Source organism: Crotalus tigris, unplaced genomic scaffold, assembly GCF_016545835.1.
Source record: "Crotalus tigris isolate CLP2741 ecotype Arizona unplaced genomic scaffold, ASM1654583v1 scf7180000018306.2785112, whole genome shotgun sequence".
NCBI classification, from domain to species: domain Eukaryota; kingdom Metazoa; phylum Chordata; class Lepidosauria; order Squamata; family Viperidae; genus Crotalus; species Crotalus tigris.
The window spans coordinates 902566-926728 of NW_024096934.1; the positions used below are offsets into that span (position 1 = coordinate 902566).

The window sequence follows — 24163 nt, forward strand, 5'->3', positions numbered from 1 at the left end:
TATGTCTAATCCAGTGGTTCTCAACCTTTTTAATGCTGTGACCCCCAACTGGTTGTAAGTCGAGGACTACTCAACCGGTCGTAAGTCGGGGACTACTCAACTGATGCAGCACCGTTTGCAGAATGGGACTTTTGGCGGGCTCAGCAGGGCAGAGACAGCCTGGACAATTCCTATTGGCTTTTGAAAGCCAATAGAATTAGACTCTATTCAAGAGAGTCTCTTCTATTGGCTTTCAAAAGCCAATAGAATAAAAGGGAGTAGCACAGCTAAGGAAAAGGGGAAAAAAACGGCGGACTGCGTTGTTTGGAGACCCCCGTGAAATGGTCGTTCGACCCCAAATGGAGTCCCGACCCACAGGTTGAGAACCACTGCTCTAATCTAATGAAGGACTAGGGCAGGGAGAGGTTTCCATGCTGAGCCATGGGGGGGGGGGGTTGGGAAAAAAGACAACTATAAACTCCTGTCTTTTGTTATTAAATAGACGCACAACTGCCCAGTCAGAGCGACCCTGATATCTTTTCTTCCGCAGCAGGAGCCCCCTTCCCATCTGAGAAGATTTTTTTTTAAAAAAAACTTAAGCCCTTTCCAGACAGTATTTAGTCAGAGTTTATGCCAGGGGTAGGCAACCTTGGCTCTTTTATGACTCGTGGACTTCAACTCCCAGAATTCCTGAGCCGGCATGGCTCAGCATGGAAGCCTCTCCCTTTCCCCTCAGCGTGGCTGGCTCAGGAATTCTGGGAATTGAAATCCACGAGTCACAAAAGAGCCAAGGTTGCCTACCCCTGGACTAGGAGGTGACATGATAGCAGTCTTCCAATATTTAAGGGGCTGTCACAGAGAAGAGAGGATCGATTTATTCTCAAAGCACCCGAGGGCACAATAAGAAGTAACAGATGGGAACTTATCAAAGAGAAGCCCAATCTAGAACTTTGGAGAAATTTCCTGACAGTGAGAACAACTAATTAGTGGAAGGGCTCGCTTGCAGAAGTTGTGGGTTTTCTATCCCTGGAGGTTTTCAAGAAGAGACTGGATAGCCATTTATCTGAAATAGTATAGGGTTTCCTGCTTGAGCAAGGGGGTTGGACTAGATGATCTCCGGGGTCCCTTCCAACTCTGTTACTCTTTTCTGTTACTCTATCTTCGTCCTTCCCATCTAGGCCACCTTGAACAGCAACACCTGGCAGCAAAGAGCAAGGATGGGCCTGAAGTAGGGGCCCAGACCTTGACTTCAGCCCTAGGGCCACTGCTGCCATTCACAAAGCTGCCTTGTGTGGCGCCGTTCCCCAGGTGCGCAAGCCTTCAGGGAAAGCATCATTGCCCCTGTGGTCCAGCACTCTCCAGGATCTGCCGTTTGCCACTTACCTTCAGGCAGTGTTCTCTTTCGGTTGACAATTCTCTGTGGTCCATCTAGGGCAGTGGTTCTTAACCTTTTTAATGCCGCGACCCCCAACCGGTCGTAAGTCAAGGACTACTCAACCGGTCGTAAGTCGAGGACTACTCAACTGGTGCAGCACCGTTTGCAGAATGGGACTTTTGGCGGGCTCAGCAGGGCAGAGATAGCCTGGACAATTCCTATTGGTTTTTGAAAGCCAATAGAATTAGACTCTATTCAAGAGAGTCTATTCTATTGGCTTTCAAAAGCCAATAGAATAAAAGGGAGTGGCACAGCTAAGGAAAAGGGGAAAAAAAGGCGGACTGCGTTGTTTGGCGACCCCTGTGAAATGTCGTTTGACCCCATATGGGGCCCCTACCCACAGGTTGAGAATCACTGATCTAGGGCTTCTCCGGTCGCACAAGGCCTTCTTTCTTGAAGCAGCTTCGGGAAATGCTCTTCTGTGGCCCCTGTGGTCTTTGAAAACCACCAAAAATCTGCCCTGTTCTTGCGTACTTTTCAGAGGCTCCAGAAGGCTGCCTGAGAGCATGTGCAACGTCCAAAGAACACCTGCCCCCTTCTTGCACAAAAATCACACGAGGATGGATTGTGTTTTAGAGAATAGTTGTGGTCGGACATTGGTGAGCAATGGCACAAAAGTGTTGTTGTGTGTCACGTTTGACATGGGTGTCATAGGTCAGCGGTGGTGAACCTATGGCACGCGTGCCAGAGGTGGCACTTAGAGCTCTGTGGGCACATGTGCCATGCCCCGGAGATGGCAATTGTCCCTCTTCAACCAGCCGCCCGCTAACTCGCCAAGGTCTCACGTGGCCGGATGCATCCCAGCACCCATGCGCTCGCTGGCCTCTGCGTGCAGGGGCCGATGGTGTCAGGCAGCAGCCGCCCCGGCCCTGACTCGCCTTGCCTTGTGACAATGGCACCCCCGCCCTGCCTCCCCTTGCCTCGTGAGCCTTCTGCCCACCTTCCCACCTACCAGAGACCCCCTGAATCTCCCCCAACCCTGCCCGTCCCCACAAGTGTACCTCCCCATGAGCAACATCGAGCTGGTCACGCCCACCTAATCTGCCATGACCACCACGCCCACCCAGTGGGCCATGCCCACCTGGCACCCGGCACTAAATAAGTGGGTTTTGGGTTGCAGTTTGGGCACTCTGTCTCTGAAAGATTCGCCATCACTGGCATAGGTTTACCATCGCTGCACTAAGTTGTTTGCCTGTTTAAAATAGCAATAGCAATAGCACTTTGACTTACATACCGCTTCACAGCCCTCTCTGAGCGGTTTACAGAGTGCCCAGCAATCTTGGTCCTCATTTTACCGACCTCAGAAGATTGTAAGGCTGAGTCAACCTGGAGCCGGTCAGGATCGAACTGCTGGCAGTGGGCAGTGAGTTAGCCTGCAATATTGCATTTTAAGCACTGCGCCACCAGGGTTGTAAAATATTGAATGGTGGCCAGTAAACTTGATACCGCTGAACCATGGACCCCCCACATTAAGGCTCTTTGTTCCATAAAACAACCCTCATTCTCGGAATTGTTCCCTTGAGCGTATTGCCGGCATAAAAGTGGCTGACACAAAACCCTCGACATTAAAGGCACCGTGTTGATTTGTCTGACTTTGATCCTCTTGGCTTTTATGCAGTGGAAGAATCGGATATCATCGACCTTGAGAAACGCTATTGGCTCCTGAAAGCTCAATCAAGAACAGGCCGTTTTGATCTGGAAACATTTAGCCTCTTGGTTTCCCCTCCCATTCATCCATCCCTGAGCGAAGGTATGGAACGTGCATTGACACTCTCTTCTCTCTTTTTTTTATACAGTATTTTTTATTGAGTTTTATAAGGTTAGGGAAAGCATAGGGTCAGTATGGGTATTGGGGTTGCGGGTAAGACTCAGGGCTGGGGTTGGGATAGGGGTAGGTACAACAATGGGGTTACCCCCATTAACATTTCCATGCTTTGACAAGCAGACTATTGTCCGGGTACATATATTCAATAACAGTAATTAATGTAATAGTAAATAACTATAGTAAATAAGAGAAACGATAATCATAAAGAATATCAATGACAATCTCGTCTTGGTTTTCTGGCTATGTGGGTCCCAACATGCCTGCTCCTAGAGCAGGGGTCTTCAAACTTGGCCCTTTTATGACTTGTGGACTTCAGCTCAGGAATTCTGGGAGTTGAAGTCCACAAGTCATAAAAGGGCCCACTTTGAAGACCCCTGTCTTAGAGGTTGGTCCCACCTCAGATGTTCTATACAGGCAATAAATACTAAACTTTTAACAACTGCATTAAAAGCACATGAAGGTGGCACACTTAACGACCACAACAGAGTCCAAAATTTCCGTTGTTAAGCGAGACAGTTATCAAGTGAATTTTGCCCCATTTTACAACCTTTCTTGCCACATTTGTGAAGCGAATCACTGCAGCTGTTGAGTTAGTAACATGGTTGTTGAGTGAATCTGGCTTCCCCATTGACCTTGCTTGTCAGAAGGTTGCAAAAAGATCACAAGACCCCCAGGGACACTGACACCGTCATAAGTATGAGTCAGTTGCCAAGTGTCCGAATTTTGATCACCTGACCACGAGGATGCTGCCATGGTGGTAAGTCTGAACAAAAGGTCATGGGTCGCTTTTTCCAGTGCTGTTGTAACTTCAAACGGTCACTAAATGAACCGTTGTAAGTCAAGGACTGCCTGTATAAGGAGGAGGGGAGGGACATTACCGTCAGACTTGTAAAATTTGGTTATTATAACCGATCAGAGGGTCTGACGTCCTTCTTCCCATGAAGCAGATACCCGCAAAAAAATTGACACACAAATGCAACCACGGCTCAGGAATTTCAAAGCTTGTAAGATGTTATGACAAGTGCCTCAGTTTTGAATGGCGATTATGTCACAAAGTAATATAACGTTGTAGTCTTCTAATGTGTATTATAAAGGTTCTGTATCTGCGAATGTCTGATAACCAAACGGAGGTTTATTTCCGAATTGCCCTCGTATTTAGTCAGAACCTCAGAATATCCGCATTTGTAAGGGGTAAAATAAATCAGTAAAAATGATGGAGGAACAGTTAAGGCTGACCATATGGCACCTGCTTTTCTCCTTTTGTAAGATGCCCTTTAAATGGACTAAGAAATGAACGTGGGGGGAGGGGGGGGAAGCCCAGGATATTAAATCCATGATTTCTTGGAACAGAAGATGGGCTACAGATTTCCATACTTGGGGGCACAGTGCTATGAATCAGTGTATAAGTTACTCTGTACAGGTAATCCTCAACTTACAACCACAATTGGGAGCTGAACTTCCATTGCTAAGCAAGGCGGCTGTTCGGCGAGCCACGCCTAATTTTGCAATCTTTTTGCTATGGTTGTTAAGCGAAACACTACAGTTGTTAAGTGAATCACACAGTCGTTAAGCGAATCTGGGTTTCCCCATTGACTTTGCTTGTGCGAAGCCAATTGGGAAGGTTGCAAATGGCGATTACAGGACTCCAGGATGTTGCAACCATCCTAAATACGCACTGGTTGCCAAGCACCTGAATTTTGATCACATGACTGTGGGGATGCAGTGACGCTTGTAAGTGCAAGGACCAGTCCTAAAGGTCACTTTTTTTTAAGGTCTTTCTAACTTCGAAAGGTGGCTAAGCCAATGTAGGTTGAGGACTACCTGTATCTCAGCTAATTGAACCACGATTTAATTGGCAAATTGGGCGCGGTCTATAACTGGAACAAACTCAGCCTACTGCTTTGGGACCATCTGCAGGCCTGTTTAACGCCTTTGATGAAAACCGCGACAATCACATAGACTTCAAGGAAATCTCATGTGGACTCTCGGCTTGCTGCAGGGGACCGCTGGCAGAACGGCAGAAGTGTGAGTACGGCTGGGAGGTTTCCCAGGCTCCCCTTTCAGGTGTTACAGGTGCTCCCAGGTTCAGCTTAGGATCACTCACTCACACACACAGTCTCAGCCCTGGAAAACAGCCACACAGATCACTTCCACTCATACGCAGAGGCATGAGCCCTGCTTTAGACTACATGGAGACCCAGTGAATTTAAAGCAACAGCAAAACTTTAGGGCAGTGGTTCTCAACCTGTGGGTCGGGACCCCATTTGGGGTCGAACGACCATTTCACAGGGGTCGCCAAACAAGGCTGTCCGCCATTTTTCCCCCTTTGGCCACGCCCTTGGCACCCGGTGATGTATAAGTGGTTGGGGGTCACCACAACATGGGGAACTGTATTATGGGGTCGCGGCATTAGAAAGGTTGAGAACCACTGCTTTAGAGGTTACTGAGGGTGGTGCTCTCTGAGCTTTGATAGTTTTCTTGCAGACGTTTCACTACCCAAACTAGGTAACATCATCAGTGCTAGAAGAGAGTGGGGCTTGCTCTTTACTTATTAATGATTTACTGGTTACTGCAGGGGTCCCCAAACCCTGGGCTGTGGCCCACTACCGGGCCTTGGCCTATTCAAAATTGGGTTATGTGAGTGGCTGGCTGGGGGCACTCACGTGGACTTGCGCAACTTAACATGTGTGAGCTGCAAGCTGGCAGTGTGCGGTGGGCCAGCAGGCACTCACGCGCATCCGCACGAGCCTTCCGTTCGCACAAGCCGAGCTGTGTATGTGCGCGCCAGCCCACCACTCGCACAAGGGCTGCATGCGCACTGGCCTGCTGCTTGTGTGGCCAATTCCCTTCTCCCCATCCAGCCAGGCTGCTGAGTAGTCACACACTTTCTAGACCAGTGGTTCTCAACCTTTTTAATGCCGTGACCCCCAACTGGTCGTAAATCGAGGACTAAACAGGTCATAAGTCGAGGACTAAACCGGTCGTAAGTCAAAGACTACCCAACCGGTCGTAAGTCGAGGACTTTCCCTGCCCAGGAGCACCGTGCATGCATGGTGCCGCCCCCTGCACCGGCCGAGGCGTAGGTGGCAAGCGGCAGAGACGGCGCAGGCCGACCACTGGCTGGGCCACCAGCTGGCCCAGCCCAAGGGAGGTAAGGCACCCGCTGGAAAAGGGGAAAAAAATGGCGGACAGCTTTGCTTGGCAACCCCCATGAAATGGTCGATCGACCCCAAATGGGGTAGCGACCCATAGGTTGAGAACCGCTGTTCTAGACTCATAGGATGGGAAGGGATCTTGGAGGTCTCCAACCTTTCCTGCTTTGCGGACCGGTGAGGAGAGGGGATGGTTCTGTGCAAGCAGCAGGCGCCCATCGCTTGCGCAAGTGGTGATGCGCTCACGCGTGCTCACCCACCACGGCCTGGTTCCAAATGGCTCAAGGCCCCTTAGTGAGCTATGGGCCGGGAGTTGGGGACTCTTGTTGCAGTCCAACAATCCCAGCTAAATGGTTGTCCAATCTGTTTTTGAAAACCTGCAGTGACGGAGCGCCCAAGAGGCAAAGGTATTCCATTGATTAATTGCTGTCACTGACAAAAAAATTCTTATTTCTAAGCGACAAATTCTCCCAATCTGTGTGCTGGGATTATAACAGAGCCTTTGAGAGGCATGCTGGAAAACCCTCTCTCAAAAGTAATAGGAGTGGAATTTATTAATGGGCTCTAAGCTTGTCTTGCTCCTTCTGTGATTTTATTGCTTTTATGATCTGGAAATGTCAAAGTGTCCGTGTGGCGCGCACACACAAACACAGACACAAACATGTGGTATACATTTTTTTTTCAAGAGGTTGACATTTCCTCCTGTGTACATAGAACAGCAGCTTTACGATGAGAGGACTTCCAACTCCCAGAATTCCCCAATCAGCATGCATTATGGGAGCCTGCTGGATGGGGAATTCTGGGAGTTGTTAGTCCACTCATCTCAACATTGTTTAGGCTGAGAAACACAGTGATGTAGAGGTTGATCAGTCCTGGCTCTGTAGGGATAATAGGTAAAAACAGAGCTAAGTTTATTGCCTACAGATTTTTTTCCCCTCCTTTTTTTGGGGGAAAAAGCAGCTTTCTACATCTGTCTACCTAACCTACATTTTAAGTCTTGGGTGTTTTTTTATTTTATTATTCTTTCCTGTATGGGTGCATGCACACATTAAGGGAACATAATTTCTTGTGATGATTTTGAAATGAGGGCTTTTAAAAGCTAATTCCGAATCATCTCCCAGCTCTATTCATTCAATATAATATTGTGAATTACTCTCATTTTGTGTCAATTACAATCAATTTTCTGGAAGAGGTTGTCTGGTTGTCGATAACTCCCCATTTTGGGGAGCTGGATTTTAATTTCTCTTTAATAAAATATTCATAAGCACAAACAGTTAGCTTGGTTTACGGCATTGACATTTGTGTCTGTGTGGATGGAGTATGTAGAGAACCATTGTGCTGTAAATGCCAATATTTGCTCTTTGGAAAAAGAAGAGTAAACAGATTATATCATTTATTACATCACTGGTGCCCGTGTATTCCTGTCCCTTCACTCTCTGAAATAGATTTCTTGCCTCTTACAGAGGCCACTTTTAACTATGCCCTGTTGGCAGTGTCCTCTCCTACTAATTTTGCAGTATCTGCACTAAACTCACGATAGCATTCATAATACGGCCTTCTTCTATTTTCTCCATAATAATAACCCAGCTTCATTTCTAGGTGGCTGGGCAGAGAGAGGGGGAGTGGCCCAAAGTCATCCAGCAACTTTCAAATCTAAGGCGGGACTAGAACTCACCATCTCCTGAAGATTGGCCCCAAATCACCCAATGACGTTCATGCCTAAGGAGGGACTAGAACTCACCGTCTCCTGGTGATTGGCCCAAAGTCACCCAGTGACTTTCATGCCTAAGGCGGGACTAGAACTCACTGTCTCCTGGTGATTGGCCCAAAGTCAACCCAGATGGTTCTCACACCTAAAGCGAAACTAGAACTCACTGTCTCCCAGTTTTCTAATTCAGCACCTTAAACTCTACACCAGCCTAAACCTTCTAGTCCAGTGATGACGAACCTTTTAGAGACCGAGTGCCCAAATTGCAACCCAAATCCCACTTATGCATTGTCAGGTGCCGGATGGGTGTGGCCTATTGGCTGGGCATGGCTCATTGGCTGGGCGTGGCCGCGGTGGTAACGGCAGACTGAGTGGGTCTAAAAAGTTCAAATCAATCAATTCCAACTTTGCAAGATTTGTTTTCCCACAAGAAGTTGAAATTGTCTGATTGATTGAACCTTTTTTTTTTTTTTTTTTGCACACGGCGGTGGAGGCCTAAAGCGAAAAGGTTTTATAAAACCCAGCTGAAGGCCTAGGACTGGAGCGACAGCGTGCGTGCCCACAGAGAGGGCTCTGAGTGCCGCCTCTGGCACCCGTGCCATAGGTTCGCCACCACTGTTCTAGTTTCTCAAGTTCTCCTCTTTGAACACTTATCATTTGTGTCTTGTGAACTGTAAGTTTCCCAGGCTACTTTCCCATTCCCACTGAGAAAGTGGACAATTACTAGCTGAGGTTTAAAAGCCAAAAATGATTCTGTTTTTTTTTTAAAAATGTATCTGCTTTTTAAAATGCAAGGTTTCTTCACAGCAGTTCATCACCCTGTTAAAAAAGTTAACATAATATTTTGATTTTTTTTTAAAGTTAAAAGCAGCAGCCTAGAAATGGAAATGATGGATAGAAATAGCAGTTAAATCTGAAGATGACAATTATTAGGGTTCATTGCACAGTCAGCCACATGAACATAAATAAATAAATAAACAAACAAACAAACAAACAAATAAAAGCAGATTAAAGCAGTTATAAACAAACTGTTTATCCCTCCTCCCTCCTTAACATTACAATTATCCCTTCAGCCCCTTATTCAATCCCCCCCCCCCCCGTCAAATCCTGAAATCACCATTTCACTTTTTTTCGCTGCAGTTACGGTAAATAAAAACCAGTCATTTACGTCTTTTCAAATCAACTATCTGTTTGGAATCACTGTAAGTTCTTTTTAGTTCTGTTAGAATAACCACTTCTCTTTCTTTCAGTTTGCTTCAAGGTTTTTGACGTTGATCGAGACGGGGTTTTGTCTAAGGTTGAACTCGAAGAAATGGTCGTGGCCCTTTTGGAAGTCTGGAAAGATAACCGTATTGATAACATTCCAGTAAGTTGCATTCAACATTAACAGCCTCTTCCTCTCCTGCCTTAGTCTTTAAGTTTGCATGTGCATATAGGTAGTCTTGTTTAGTGACCACAGTCGTGCCCGGAAACTCAGCCTCTAAGTGAAACTGGAACTGTGCTTATGAAAGGTTGCTGAAATTGGGTGTGCCTAATGTTTAATGAAGAGAAGGATGAGGGGTGACATGATAGCAGCGTTCCAATATCTCAGGGGCTGCCCCAAAGAAGAGGGAGTCAAGCTACTCTCCAAAGCACCTGAAGGCAGGAGCAGAAGCAACGGATGGAAACTAACCCAGGAGAGAAGCAACTTGGAACGAAGGAGAAACTTCCTAACAGTTAGAACAATTAATCAGTGGAACAACCTGCCTCCAGAAGCGGTGAATGCTCCAACACTGGAAGTTTTCAAGAAGAGACTGGACAGCCATTTGTTTGAAATGGGTATAGGGTTTCCTGCTTGAGCAGGGGGTTGGACTAGATGACCACTAAGGTCTCTTCCAACTTCATCATTATTATTATTTTCTTCACCTTTCCTTTGCTTTACAGACCTGTGAAGATCATAAACGCAAGGATTGATCATAAAGTTACTTTTGCACCACCATCATAACCATGAACAGTAACTAAGTGACATAGTCACTAAATGAGGACCACCTGTATTGGGGTTTAAGAAAAAGAAATGCACTTTTCTCAGCTAACCCATAGGACTCTTATATTGAACAACACAGTTTAAGATCCTCAAAGCTGTAGGAGAAAAGTCATTTTACTCTATGGTAGCCAAAAATCAGAAGGAGTCAGTTTCTTGCTGAGTTTGAAATTGAAAATAAAGTAGATGGGCTCCTGCTTAACCATCTGGCTAGCTTGGGTGTTCCTTACTGATCCCTCAGTAAGAAACTTGCATAGACTGGTTTAAAATATGTTGTTTGTCTATCAATCTGCCTGTCTATGAATCTGTCTGTCTTTCAATCTATGTCTATCTACCACCGTCCATTTCTGCCTGTCTGTCTCTGTCTGTCTGTCTGTCTGTCTCTGTCTCTGTATCTCTCTCTCTCTCTCTCTCTCTCTCTCTCTCTCTCTCTCTCTCTCTCTCCCTCCCTCCCTCCCTCCCTCCCTCCCTCTACCCCCCCACTTTCATGTTTTGTAAACCAATTATCCAGAAAGCTCATAAAATCAGACAAAATAGCCTGATTCCAGGTTGGATTAGTCATGGAGCAGACTAGCTAAAATCAGTGAGACAGGTCATTTGCTACTAATTTAAAGCTCATTGTTTTTAGTGGATCTGCACTCTGTGGATTCAACCCAGCATTCTTACTTTTGGGGTCTATATGTAGATCAAAATAACAATTCGAAATAGTGTTTTTAACTTTTATGGGATCTTCCTGTTCTTCTCTTTTTCAAGGAGCTGCACATGAATTTGCCTGACATTGTAGAAGGTATTCTAAAGTCACACGATAATACCAAGGTAAGAAAGAGCATCTGCATTTTATTATCCCTTATTGTATGACTTGAGAAATCAGTGCAGAAGTAGCTTCAAGAAACTGAATTGGCCTCTGAGATGGACAATAGTGAAGCTGAGTCAAGCTGGGGAGTTAACTAGTGCCTGGAAAGTTTATTTACTGTGAATTTGATCTGCATGGTATCGTTTGCCGAGAGAAGCTGGAGAGAATAAAAAGCATTAAAAGAGATCATTTATTTACTTTCATTTATTTGACATTACCCATAAGGTGGCAGAAATCCACCGAGCCAATGAATGCAATTACACTTGCTGTTTACAACTATAGTAAAATTATAGAACAGTTATTGTTAAATATGTTTTAAAAATTGGTCCTTTCCATCCGCTGGGCTTTTTTTGTTGTTCTAGTACTTTCTCCTAACCTCCTGAATATGAAAAAGGGGCAGCTATTCTTTTAAAGATATTAAAAGTAGAAAAACATGTTTCCTTTTTATTCTATTATTTTTCACAGCTTCACATGATAGTCAATTAGTCTGTTACCTTTGTTCTGGTTATTCAACCAACTACCCCAAAATTTCAGCGAGAATAGTTTCCCTGAAACTTCTCACAATCCAGCAAATCTAATCCTGGTTAGAATGGAATGGGAATGGAATGGAATGGGAATGGGAATGGGAATTAGAATAAATAGAAAGGGACCTTGGAGGTCTTCTAGTCCAGCCCCCTCTCGAGCAGGAGAACCTATACCATCTCAGACAGGTGAATGTCTAGCCTCTTCTTAAAAACCTCCTGTGATGGAGTGCCCACGATTTCTGGTGGCAGGCTGTTCCACTGGTTAATTGTCCTCACTATCAGGAAGTTTCTCCTTAATTCCAGGTTGCTTCTCTCTTTGATCAGCTTCCAACCATTGTTTCTCGTCCTGCCCTCTGGTGCTTTGTTGAACAACCTGACCCCCTCTTCCTTGTGGCAGCCCCTCAGATACTGGAATAGTGCTATCATGTCCCCCCTATTTCTTCTTTTCTTTAGACTAGCCAAACCCAAGTCCCGCAGCCATTCTTCGTATGTTTTAGTCTCCAGGCCTTGGATCATCTTAGTTGCTCTTCTCTGAACTTTTTCCAAACTCTCAACATCTTTTTGTGTTATGGTGACCAAAATTGGCTGCAGTATTCCAGGTGTGGTCTTACTAGGACTTTGTAAAGCGTTACTAGTACTTCACGTGATCTTGATTCTATGCCTCTGTTTATACAACCCAGGATTGTATTAGCTTTTTTGGCTGCTGCTGCACCCTGCTGGCTCATAACAGCCAGTGTACATAAATCCTGTTTAACTGACACTGGGTCAACTTGATTGACAAACAACAACAACAACAACAACAACAATAATAATAGTAAAGTTGGAAGGGACATTGGAGGTCATCTGGGTCCAACCCCCTGCTCAGGCAGGAAACCCTACACCATTTCGGACAAATGGCTGTCCAGTCTCTTCTTAAAAACTTCCAGTGTTGGAGCATTTACTGCTTCTGGAGGCAGGTTGTTCCACTGATTAATTGTTCTCACTGTCAGGAAGTTTCTCCGTAGTTCTAGGTTGCTTCTCTCCTTGATTAGTTTCCACCCATTGCTTCTTGTCCTGCCTTCAGGTGCTTTGGAAAATAGATATGTATATTTGGACTATTTGTTAAGAGATACTTGTTAGTAAGCACAGACGGAAAATGTATAACTATTTGTAGATCTGTGGTGGCACGGTAGTTAGAATGCAGTATTGCAAGCTAATTCTGCCGACTGCCAATAGTTCAATCCTGACCGGCTCAAGGTGACTCAGTCTTCCATCGTTTCAAGGTCAATAAAATGAGGATCAATATGGTGACCCTGTAAACAGCTTAGAGAGGTCTATATAGCACTATGAAGCAGTATATAAGTCTAAGTGCTATTGCTATTGCTAAAGGGGTGGGGGCCTATTAGATTTGTTTGAGGTACAGGTATCAACCGGGATGGAGGTTGTATGTTTACTGTTAATTTTATATTTATGAAATACATTTTTTCTTTTTTATTTGTGTGTGTGTCTTGTTTGTAACTCTTCGGGGGGGAGTGGTTTCAATTCTGTAGTTTGTATTTTATCTTTGGGGAAAAAATAAACCATTTTTATTGGGGGAAAAAAAACCCCTTTTTAACTGACATGGCTTGCAGCCAGAAAAACCTAGATGGATAGTTTGAAAAAGTCAGAGTTATTGAGAGTAGTTGCAGGTCTGTCATTCTCCAGGGAAATCGTGCCTATTAATTGATCCAAACCAGCTTCAAATCTACAGATAGAACAGATTGATTCTTGGTTCAGAGCCTTCCTTTATTTTCCTTAAAATATCCATTTTAGTTTGCCTGGGAGAGATGGTGTGTGTGTGTGTGTGTGTGTGTGTGTGTGTGTGTGTGTGTGTGAGAGAGAGAGAGAGAGAGAGAGAGAGAGAGAGAGAGAGAGAGAGAGAGAGGGGAGGGAGGGAGGAGGGAGAGAAAGCATTGAGCCAAACATTTGGGGTTAAAAAAAAAAAACCTCATTGATTTTCCTTCCTTCCTCCTCCACTTCAGCTTGGTCATCTCACCCTTGAGGATTATCAGATCTGGAGTGTGAAGAGCGCTCTTGCCAACGAATTCCTGAATCTGCTTTTTCAGGTACATTTCCTGCCCAAACCCCCTGTGGAAGGCAGGCCTTAGATTTGGCTGCCTGCTTTGCAGTCACAGAATGCCAAATGCTGTATCAGCTCTTATGTTAGTTGCATTCCTGGGGATGTCTGTGTGTGTGTGTTTTTTTTTTTTTTTTTTTTTTGGTTTTGGAGTTTGTTTGGTTTTTTTGGGAAGTGTGAGCTTTGCAGAGGTGCTTCTTTTCCTTGATTAACATCAGCCGGCTTGGTAAAGTGGTTAATATAATAACAATAGTAATAATAGTAGTAATAGTAGTAGTAGTAGTAGTAATAATAATAATAATAATAATAATAATAATAATAATAATAATAATAATAGAGTTGGAAGGGACCTTGGAGGTCATCTAGTCCAACCCCCTGCTCAGGCAGGAAACCCTCTACCATTTTGGACAAATGGCTGTCCAGTCTCTTCTTAAAAACTTCCAGTGTTGGAGCATTCACCGCTTCTGGAGGCAGGTTGTTCCACTGGTTAATTGTTCTAAAAGTCAGGAAGTTTCTCCTTAGTTCTAGGTTGCTTAGTTCTAGGTGGTAGCCTAGAATAGTGGTCCCCAACCTTTGCTGCTTGGTGGCCCAGTGGGGCAGGGGGGAAGGACAACTGGGCCACACAAGCAATGGGCTGGTGTGCACTGGTGCATAGGTTTGCCATTTTGAGGTAGGAAGGTAGTTGGAGAGAGAGGGAGGGAGGGAGGGGGAGATAAAGGGAGGGAGGAAGATAGATGGGGAGAGAAGTAGGGAGGGAGAGGGAGGGAAAGGAGAAAGAGGGAGGGAGAGATGGGGTAGGTATGAGGAGGAGAGAGGGAGGGAGATAGGGGGAGAGAATTAGGGAGGGAGAAGGAGAGAAGGGGGCAGAGGGTGGGAGGGAGAGGGGGTAGGTAAGTGGAGGAGAGGGAGGGAGATAGGAGAGAAGTAGGGAGGGAGAGAGAGAAAGAAGGAGAAAAGGGGTAGGTAAGTGGAGAAGAGAGGGAGGGAGATAGAGGGAGAAGAAGGGAGGCAGAAAAGGAGAAAGATGGAGAGGGGGTAGGTAAGTGGAGGAGGGAGAGAGGGAGGGAAGGAGGTGGATGGAAAAAGAGAGAGGAAGGGAGGGAGGGAAAGAGAGAGAGAGAGGAATAAAATAATGCAGATAACTCCTCAACTTACAACTATTTGTTTAGTGACGGTTCAAAAGAATGATAACAGTGCCCAGCATAGTTGGCTCACATTGTGGTGTTTTAGAAGACCTTAAAGCAAAATTCTGTTGTTTTGAATGGGGAAAAAGATATTCTGCAAGACGAACAAGAAGGTGGAGGCGTTCAGCGGCATCATTCTTACCTGCTCTCTCAAACTGGGTTGGGCAGCCCTTTTGCCAAGCGTTACGTCCTGCTCGTAGAACGAGGCGACGCATGTATGGGCTGAGCTGCAGCTTCAGATGCACACGCCACAGCTAGCGTATGCATTCAGTGTACTAAATGAAGTTGGCAGGGGATAAATTCAGTGTGACAGAGAAGGCTGCAATAGAGAGACATTTAGCATACAGATAAGGATGGGGAATGAAAGCAGCCTTAAAATGATGATTTGATTCTGGAAGCAGAAACTTGGTTTGGCACAATGTCTGAACTGAGTTATCTGCGATAGCTTCATTCTGGCCAGATGTTTCCAGCTGCCTGTGGGCTCAGTTGTTTACCTTGAATAGGAAAATATCTTTTGCAGGTAGTTCTCGACTTACAGCTTAGTGACCATTTGAAGTTACAACAACACCGAAAAAAGTGACTTGTGACTGATTTTCACACTTAGGACCATTGCAGCTTCCCTGGGGTCACCTGATCAAAATTCAGACACTTGGCAACCGGCTCATATGTATGATGGCTGCAGTGTTCCCGGGGTCATGTGATCATCTTTTGCAACCTTCTGACAAGCAAAATCCATTGGGGAAGCCGGATTCGCTTAACAACCGTGTTATTCACTTAGCAACTGCAGGGATTCATTTAACACCTGTGGCAGGAAAGGTGGTAAAATGGGGCAAAACTCACTCAACAACTCTCTCGCTTAGCAACAAAAATTTGGGGCTCAATTGTGGTTGCAAGTCGAGGACTTCCGATACAAAATAGATGTTCAAACGTTATCTGACCGAGAAGAATAACTTATTAACTTTGTGTCCTTTTGTCTGGCACAAGTAAATTCTCTCACCTTCTCTTTTTCACTCCGATCTCTTTTTTTTTTTCTAGGTGTGCCATATAGTCTTAGGTTTAAGACCTGCCACTCCAGGAGATGAAGGACAAATCATTAGGTACATTTGATCTTCTGACATCACCTTTCAAATTAATTCCAGAGACCCTTTCCTAGCTTAAAATAAGATGTGCGTTTTGGAGCAGGGTAACTTTCTAAGCAGCGTTTTCTAAGCCGGGTAACTTCTTCAGTTTCCACCAATCAAGAGCTAGAAAGAAATAAGATGTATCAAAACTTTATGTGCTATCTCCAGATTGGGACCAAGATGTCAAAACATGCACAGTCTTATTGCGCTGAGGTAACCCAGGAGTAAATACAGTAAACAGTGGTTTGTATCAAATGGTGGTTTATATTACACACTATCTACAAATATACACTAGAAACGAGATACACACACGTGGTGAAACAGCAAACTCCAATACACAGCAACTACAGCAGGAAACGGACAAGAGAGAAAGACTTCCCTTTCATACTCAAGTTCTTAAAGGGATACAAACTCCTGCTGAGTCATTCCTAACATTGCATCATTTATCTCACATTATACAAGCTGGTTAGCTTCTAAATCATTACCTTGATACAAGAGAAAGGGGTTCAACTAGATCACGGGTTCCCAACCTGAGGTACGAGACAATATTCCAGGGAGTGCGAAAACTTGGGTTTTCAAAATTATAGTGTATATGCATAATTCATTGCCGTTATTTTGAACTTTTGTAAGGGGTGTGAGAATATATCAGAAGCGTTCTAGGGGCGCAGCATGTAAAAAAGATTGGGAGACGCTGAACTAGATGATATATTTTTTAAAAGGGTGTCCTGTTCTTACTTGCATGCAGCAAACCAGGAATCCTGTTTTCTTAAAATACCGGAGCTGGGTTTGTGAATTCTATGCCATGGTTTGCTTTAACTCTGTTCTGTTGGCAAAATCGTAGAAGGTGGCTTCTCAGAATGCTAAGCCCTAAAACATGGTTTACAGATTACAGGAAGTCCTCAACTTACAACCATTCGTTTTCGGACTGATTGAGGTTATAGCAGCACTGAACAAGTAACTTACAGCCAGCTGTCATGGTTTCGACAGATGAAACTCTTCAAAGAACGTCAAGGCATTGTTTACCTTAAAGAATCTTTATTTGAGTACGTTTACCTTAAAGAATCTTTATTTGAGTAGCGTAGCATCGGCACTAACACAATCAAAGCCAAAAACTTGGTTCCCCTCCCCTGAGCACATAGTATCAAAGCACAATTCCCTTCTCCAATTACAGTCATAAATCACATTCTCCAATTAGTTTGAAATGCAGGCTTTCCCTCCAGTTCTCCAGCCCCGCCAATTCTTACCATCTCTTATTTCAATAACCTTGGTTCTCACACTAAGTCCAGTATTATTATGTCTATCTAAACTCTCATGCACATTCCTCCCCCCCCCAGCATCATCTAACTCTAAAAGTAAAACATAAAAAGAAAATGGTTGCATCTCTAACTGTTGTCAAAGCAAAAACATATGATGTTAGCAGCGTTGACACCAGTTTTCACAGCTCACGTTGCAGCCTCCCCATGGTCACACAATCCAAATTCGGATACTTGGCAACTGCCATGTATTTATGATAACTGCACTCTCCCAGAGTCATGTGATCACCATTTGTCACCTTCCCAGCTGGCTTCCAACAAGTCAATGGGGGAAGCTGAATTCACTTAACAACTGCAGTGGTTCACTTAACAACTGTGGCAAAAAGGTTGTAAAATGAGACAAGCCATTTAACAATTTTCTTGCTTGGCCTCAGACATTTTGGGCTCCGTTGTGAGTGTAAGTCGAGGACTGCCTATATCGTTCCTATATGCCCTAACCAAACTGCAGGAAACCGAGTTTGTCACACAGGTAAACAGGTGTTCCCTTATTTATCCTTACTTTGCCACCCATAAAATCTTTGTTGGCAGCTCCAGCAAAAGCCTTTACTGAACTTTTGGCTTTTGCCATTTTGTGATGAGAAAAATGCAAACTGTGTTTGAAGCTCTGAAAGCTGGCTTAGCACAAACAAGCCAACCCTCAATCCCAGCCAATAATAAAATCCTAGTCTCACCCACCTGTGTCACACAGCCTTGCTTGCTTCGCCCACTATATATGCCTGTTGCCAAGCGTCCAAATTGCAAGTCACTTTTTTCAGTGCTGGTGTAGCTTCTAATGGTTGCTGAACATTTGATTGCAAATTGAGGACTAGCTGTATATGTGAAACACTGAATGTCTTCTCTACAAGCCAAGTGGAGATATCAGGAGATGTCATGGAACAAAATAATTTTGAGGTTCCTTGTCTGTCTGTCTGTCTGTCTGTCTGTCTGTCTGTCTGTCTGTCTGTCTGTCTCTCTCTCTCTCTCTCTCATACAGAGAGAGAGAGAGAGAGAGAGAGAGAGAGAGAATGATAAATGGGGATTAGGAACAGTGAGGTCAGAATTGAAATGTAATACACAGAGGGCAGCTAGAATTAATTCTATTGTCAAGGTACACTTTCAACAATTAGTTGTTAAAGGATATAACAATGGCATTCTAGCACTACTGAGCTAATGAGTAGATATGTGATAAAAACCTTGGCCTCTATTCCAGCCACCAACCTATTGTAATTAAAAGATCACAATTGTCTAGAAAGTCAGCTAGATTACTAGTTCCTGAACCAGGAATGAGATTCTTATCTGGCTATATATGTTAATTAACTCATCAATGCCAGATGCCTTTGTGATCTCCCCAGTGACTGACTATCTTGCAAATGGCCACCGTGAACAGCATAATTGGCATTGTCTGTACGCTATGCATTCCGTTTTCTTCTGCTTACATTCCCTCCTCTATCCCCAAACTATATTGATACAGTCCTGTGATTCTTGATAATATTGTTAGTTTTGATGCAATGGAATTTAGCCCACCGAATTATGTCCAATGTCTATGTGTACAGTGGTACCTCGGTATTCAACTGCTGTGAAACTCATCAAATTTGTTACTCAATGCATTTTGACATGAACATTTTGTCCCAGTACTCATCATTTGTTTGGTACTCAACATACAAACTAGAACTTGTCAGTGTCAGCTACCTTGCGATTGGCTACATTATTCCTTATGGGAAAAGATTTGTTTGGCACTCATAGTTTGTGGTACTCATTGCGTCTGCCAGAACCAATTAATGATGAGTAGCGAGATACCACTGTATTTATCCATGTAGTATGGCTATAGCATTATTATTTATCATTCTTATTATCTTCTTTACTCCCCACTTATTGGCATTATTACGATAATGTTTATCATTATTCTGTTGCTTACACTGAGAGCTGCTGCATTGGAGACAAATTCCTTCAATTCAATGTGAAAGGCATACATTTGCAAGAAAGGCATTGATGCTGAAGACATTAACGTGGTTGCTCTTCCAGAAACTGTTATTTGATAGCTTCATTCTGAGAGTGGTTTGCAAATTGTTATGAACACCCCCAAAAGTGGTTTCCTATAAACTAGGCTTCCTCCAGATACATTTGATAAGGCAACCTAGAAGATGTTAGACCAGTGGTGGCGAACCTATGGCACAGGTGCCAGAGGCGGCACTCAGAGCCCTCTCTGTGGGCACGTGCACCGTTGCCCCAGCCCCACCTTCCCCCACAGCCTTCTCACCAGCAGCCCCCTGGAGGAGAGTAGCCCCCAGGCGTGGCCCACATGGAGCAGCGCGACCAAGGACATGGCAGATGGGCAGCAGGGACACGACCCCACCCTCGCACCCCATCACAGATGATGCTGCGGGGTGCGGGCAGAGGACTTGGCTGTCATGGTGCTGCAGGGCCGCCTGGGCGATCTGTGGCGGGCCGTGGAAGCGGTAGGTGGCCCTGCGGGTGGGCGGGCAGGGGGCAGAGCGAGCGGGGACAGGGCGTTTTTTGGGCACAGTGTCTAAAAGGTTCGCCATCACTGTGTTAGACACTTTGTAGATCAGTGTTTCTCATATTATTTATTTAGCACATGGCATACAATGTCAGGAAAATCTACAAATGCTAGATACAATGCAGTCCTGACATCCTAAATTGGTAGTTCACTCTGTTTTCACTTGCGTGCCTATCCTTGGTACACCGCAGGGGTGAGTGAACTTATACCAGCTGACTTGGGTTATGACTCTTCCGGGCTCTTCTGCCAGTCTCGCCTCGCCTCATGTCGCTTTGCCTTGCATTCGGCGAGGTCCAGCACCGGCTTCCGCTCTCCGCACATACGAACGTGGCTAGGTTTTTCCTATTGAAGTGGTACCCATTTATCTACTTGTAGTATTGCATGCTTCTGAACTGCTAGGAGGGCAGGAGAAAGACTGAGGCCAATAGAAGAAGGGGATGACAGAGAATGAGGTGGCTGGATGGAGTCCCTGAAGCAGTAGGCGTGAGCTTAAATGGACTCCAGAAGATGGCAGAGGACAGGAAGGGCTGGAGGAACATTATCCATGGGGTCGCGATGGGTTGGACGACTTTGCAACTAACAACAAGGAGGGCAAGAGCTGGGGAGCAAACGAAAGGAGCTCACCCCATCTTGTGGGGCCAGGCTCGAACTGTTGGAGTTTCTGGCCAGCAATTCTAGCATCATTAAGCCATTGCACCACTGTATCCCCTAGACCAGGGGGGGTCTTCAAACTTGGCCCTTTTATGACTTGTGGACTTCAACTCCCAGAATTCCTCAGCCAGGCACGCTGGCTGAAGAATTCTGGGAGTTGAAGTCCACAAGTCATAAAAGAGCCAAGTTTGAAGACCCCTGCTTGTGGACTTCAACTTCCAGAATTCCTCAGCCAGACACACTGGCTGAGGAATTCTGGGAGTTGAAGTCCACAAGTCATAAAAGGGCCAAGTTTGAAGACCCCCACCCTAGACTGTTTCTTAATCTTGGCAGCTTTAAGATGGGTGGATTTCAACTCCCAGAATTCCCCCCCCCCAGCCAGCTAGGAATGAATTCCCCCAGGCTGGCTCAGTTCTGGGAGTTGAAGTCCACCCATCTTAACGTCGCCAGGGTCGAGAAACATCAGTGTAGATGTGGCGCACAAGCGTTGCTAAGTATTGCACCATTGATCTCTTTCTTTGTTTTCTTGGCGTAGAGGCTGGCTAGAACGTGAAAGTCGGCACGGCCTTCAACAAGGTCACAACTGGTTTCTCATCGCAATGCAGTGGTGGCAGCAATGGAAAGAATACGTCAAATACGTAAGTCGCGTGCTGGACTTGGAAGAGAGAATGGCTGAATCAAGAAATAATAATGTGCCAATAAATAAATAATGTGCACCAGAATCAGATGGCAGTTGAAGTTCCCTCACCCTTGGGGACAGTGTTTCCCAACCTTGGTAGCTTGATGATGAATGGACTTCAACTCCCAGAATCCCCCAGCTTCTCATCAAGAAGCTTCTAGAAGAATCTAGACGTTTCTTGGATGAGAAGTGAAACATTTTCAAAGAAAAAAAAATCAAGGAAATCCAGTTGCCTTTTGGAAAAAGTACATTTGGGACATCTGCTGTCCTCTCGTCCCCCCTCGACCAATGAAAACTGAAGGTCTTTGGCAAGCTTATATTTGTAAACCATGATGGAATTTGCATGCAGTCATATTTCGGCACTCGACTGCTTCAAAAATGCGTCGAATTCAGTATGTCACATGTTTTGAAGCAGAAATTTGCCCTGGCATTCTTCTTTCTCCTGGTCGTCGACATGCAAGGAAAAACTTGCTGACGTCCGCTGCCTCACGACTCACTGTTTTCTTCCAGCCAAAATGGTGGGTCATGTGGTAAGTCACGTGGTTTCCTCGGTACTTGTCGGTTTTAGTATTCGTTGCGTCTTCCAGAACGAATTACCAACAGGTACTGAGGTACCATTGTAATGGACAAACACATACACAGCCTTCCAGGCCAAGAAAAGGACCATTGGAAGTACTTGGGCCTTTCTATGCTACCATCTCGCCCCCCACAAACTAAGTTCTGACTTCTCTTCTCCAATTTAGGATGCTCCCCCTGTTCTGATAGAGCCTTTGTCTGTCTCAAATGGAGGTAAGACTTCTCTCCTGAGTCCTGGTACACCTACATCAGAGCAGGGAGACGACCAAACGGCTGCTTCGAATAACATCAGTGCCACAGAAGAAAAGTTTTCAGATAATATTTCCAGCGCATCAGAAGCATCGGAGACAACTAACAGCAGTAAGCATTAACCCCCAAAGCAACAACAGCCTGACAAACTGTTTTTATTTGCAATAGTGGTGAATATCTGTAGCTCGGGTATAGGATGAGGGTGAAGGTTCGTGCTCCAAGCTTCTTCTTCTTTTTTTTTTGTAAACATTTTTATTTTCAACTTTACAATAGATGACAATCTTACAAATACTTCAGATAAAAAATAAAACAAATTGATACACGCCACATTCGATCTTGCCCGTCCATTTCCCCCCAAACCGCATCCCACCTCAAACCAGCTTACTTCTTTCCCTCTTTTTCTTCACTCACCCCCTCTCCTCCTTCACCTTCCTACTTAATTCTCACCTTCTTCTTCTCCCTGTTGATGCGGTCCAGGGGAAATGCCCGAGCAGTTCCTCTCTCAAAATTAAAACATTAATATTATATACAATAAGATTATTTCTACTTTATCTGAACTACTTAAACTTCAATCCATCCACCCCCACCCCATGCTCCAAGCTTCTTGTGGATTGGTTTCTGAACGTTTTGTTACCAAGCTAGGTAACATCTTCAGCGGCGTTTAGGAGATATCAGTGTCAGTGTTCTTCTGTTTATAAGGCCTTCAGGTGTGGGTGTGTTGAGTGAGGGTCTGTGATGTCATCCCCTCAACTCTGCTGAAGATGTTACCTAGCCTGGTAACGAAACGTTCAGAAACCAACCCACAAGCTCGGAGAACGAATCTCCAGCCTCAGATCACTTTATTTGTAAAGAGCTTTGAAGGTTAGACTAAATGTGTAAAAATGATCAAACCAGGTAAGAGGGTTTATCTAAATTTATGAAAGATTAGACGCCCTTTTTCAAACAGAAGCATTATGTGGATGTGTGAAACCATAGGAAAAGGATACAGGCAGTCCTTGACTTTCAACCACAATTGAGCCCAAAATTTATTTTTCTAAGTGACATATTTGTTAAGTGAATTTTGTCCCATTTTACGGCCTTGCTTGCCACAGCTGTTAAATGAATCGCTGTAGTTGTTCAATGAGTGACACGTTTGTTAAGTGAATCTGGCTTCCCCAACTGACTTTGCTTGTTAGAAGCCAATCACCTGACCCTGGGACCCTGCAACCGTCATAAATAAGAGTCAGTTGCTGAGCATCTGAATTTTGATCAGGTGCTGCAACAGTTGTAAGTGTGAAAAACAGTCATAAGTCACTTTTTTCAGTGCCATTATAACTTTGAGTAGTCACTAAACGATCTGTTGTAAGTTGAGGACCACCTTTATGGCCTCCTGAAAAAATGAAGGAGGTGCCAAGATCCTATTATAAGAGGCTGATGGATCGTAAAAAGCGGCTTTCCAGATGTTATTGAACTAAGCGTTTTCCTGAAAATAAGACCGGGTCTTATATTAATTTTTGCTCCAAAAGACACATTAGGGCTTATTTTCCGGTTAGGTCTTATTTTCGGGGAAATACGGTACTAACTGCGTCTGTCTGGCTGACGATCTTAACTGGGGCTTATTTTTTGGGGTGGGGCTTATATTACAAGCGTTCTGAAAAATCATGCTAGGGCTTATTTTCCGGTTGGGTCTTATTTTGGGGGAAACACGGTAATAACACGTAGCATTTTCAAGTCAGCATACAGATAGTGAGATTTGAGTTATAATCCAGTCATACCTTCAGAGCCACTGTTTGCTCCTTTCTGATATTGCCCTGTAACTTTGCACACTTCCCGGCACGGTTCCAACTGACAAACCCAATCAAGCGAACACCTTCGAGACATTCCAATCTCTTAAGACAGTGGTTCTCAACCTGTGGGTCGGGACCCCATTTGGGGTCGAACGACCATTTCACGGGGGTTGCCAAACAACGCAGTCCGCTATTTTTTTCCCCTTTTCCTTAGCTGTGCTACTCCCTTTTATTCTATTGGTTTTTGAAAGTCAATAGAATAGAGTCTCTTGAATAGAGTCTAATTCTATTGGCTTTCAAAAGCCAATAGAATTGTCCAGGCTGTCTCTGCCCTGCTGAGCCCGCCAAAAGTCCCATTCTGCAAACGGTGCTGCAAGTTGTCTGCAGTGAAGGCGAGCTGTCTGGAAATTTCCACCCCTCCCTGCTGAGCAACTACTAAAAATATAAGTAAAAGAGGGCCAGGGGTGGGAGGTGGGAGGCCGGCGGGCGCAGGGAGGGTTGCTGGCACATGTGGGGCCCAGTGGGTGCCTTACCTC

The 24163-nt window shown here is 44.8% G+C and overlaps 1 protein-coding gene across 7 annotated transcripts in view; it reads left to right on the forward strand.

Annotated features, from left to right (window-relative positions):
- USP32 (ubiquitin specific peptidase 32) overlaps window positions 1-24163 on the forward strand; it is a 218904-nt gene that overhangs the window by 142559 nt on the left and 52182 nt on the right. For all 7 annotated transcript variants that reach the window (XM_039350009.1, XM_039350012.1, XM_039350010.1 and 4 more), the window contains 8 exons: window positions 3033-3164; window positions 5157-5264; window positions 9350-9465; window positions 10873-10935; window positions 13497-13580; window positions 15811-15872; window positions 20893-20995; window positions 21780-21972. In XM_039350009.1, the coding sequence (XP_039205943.1) occupies window positions 3033-3164; window positions 5157-5264; window positions 9350-9465; window positions 10873-10935; window positions 13497-13580; window positions 15811-15872; window positions 20893-20995; window positions 21780-21972 (861 nt within the window). The remainder of the gene's footprint in view (window positions 1-3032; window positions 3165-5156; window positions 5265-9349; window positions 9466-10872; window positions 10936-13496; window positions 13581-15810; window positions 15873-20892; window positions 20996-21779; window positions 21973-24163) is intronic.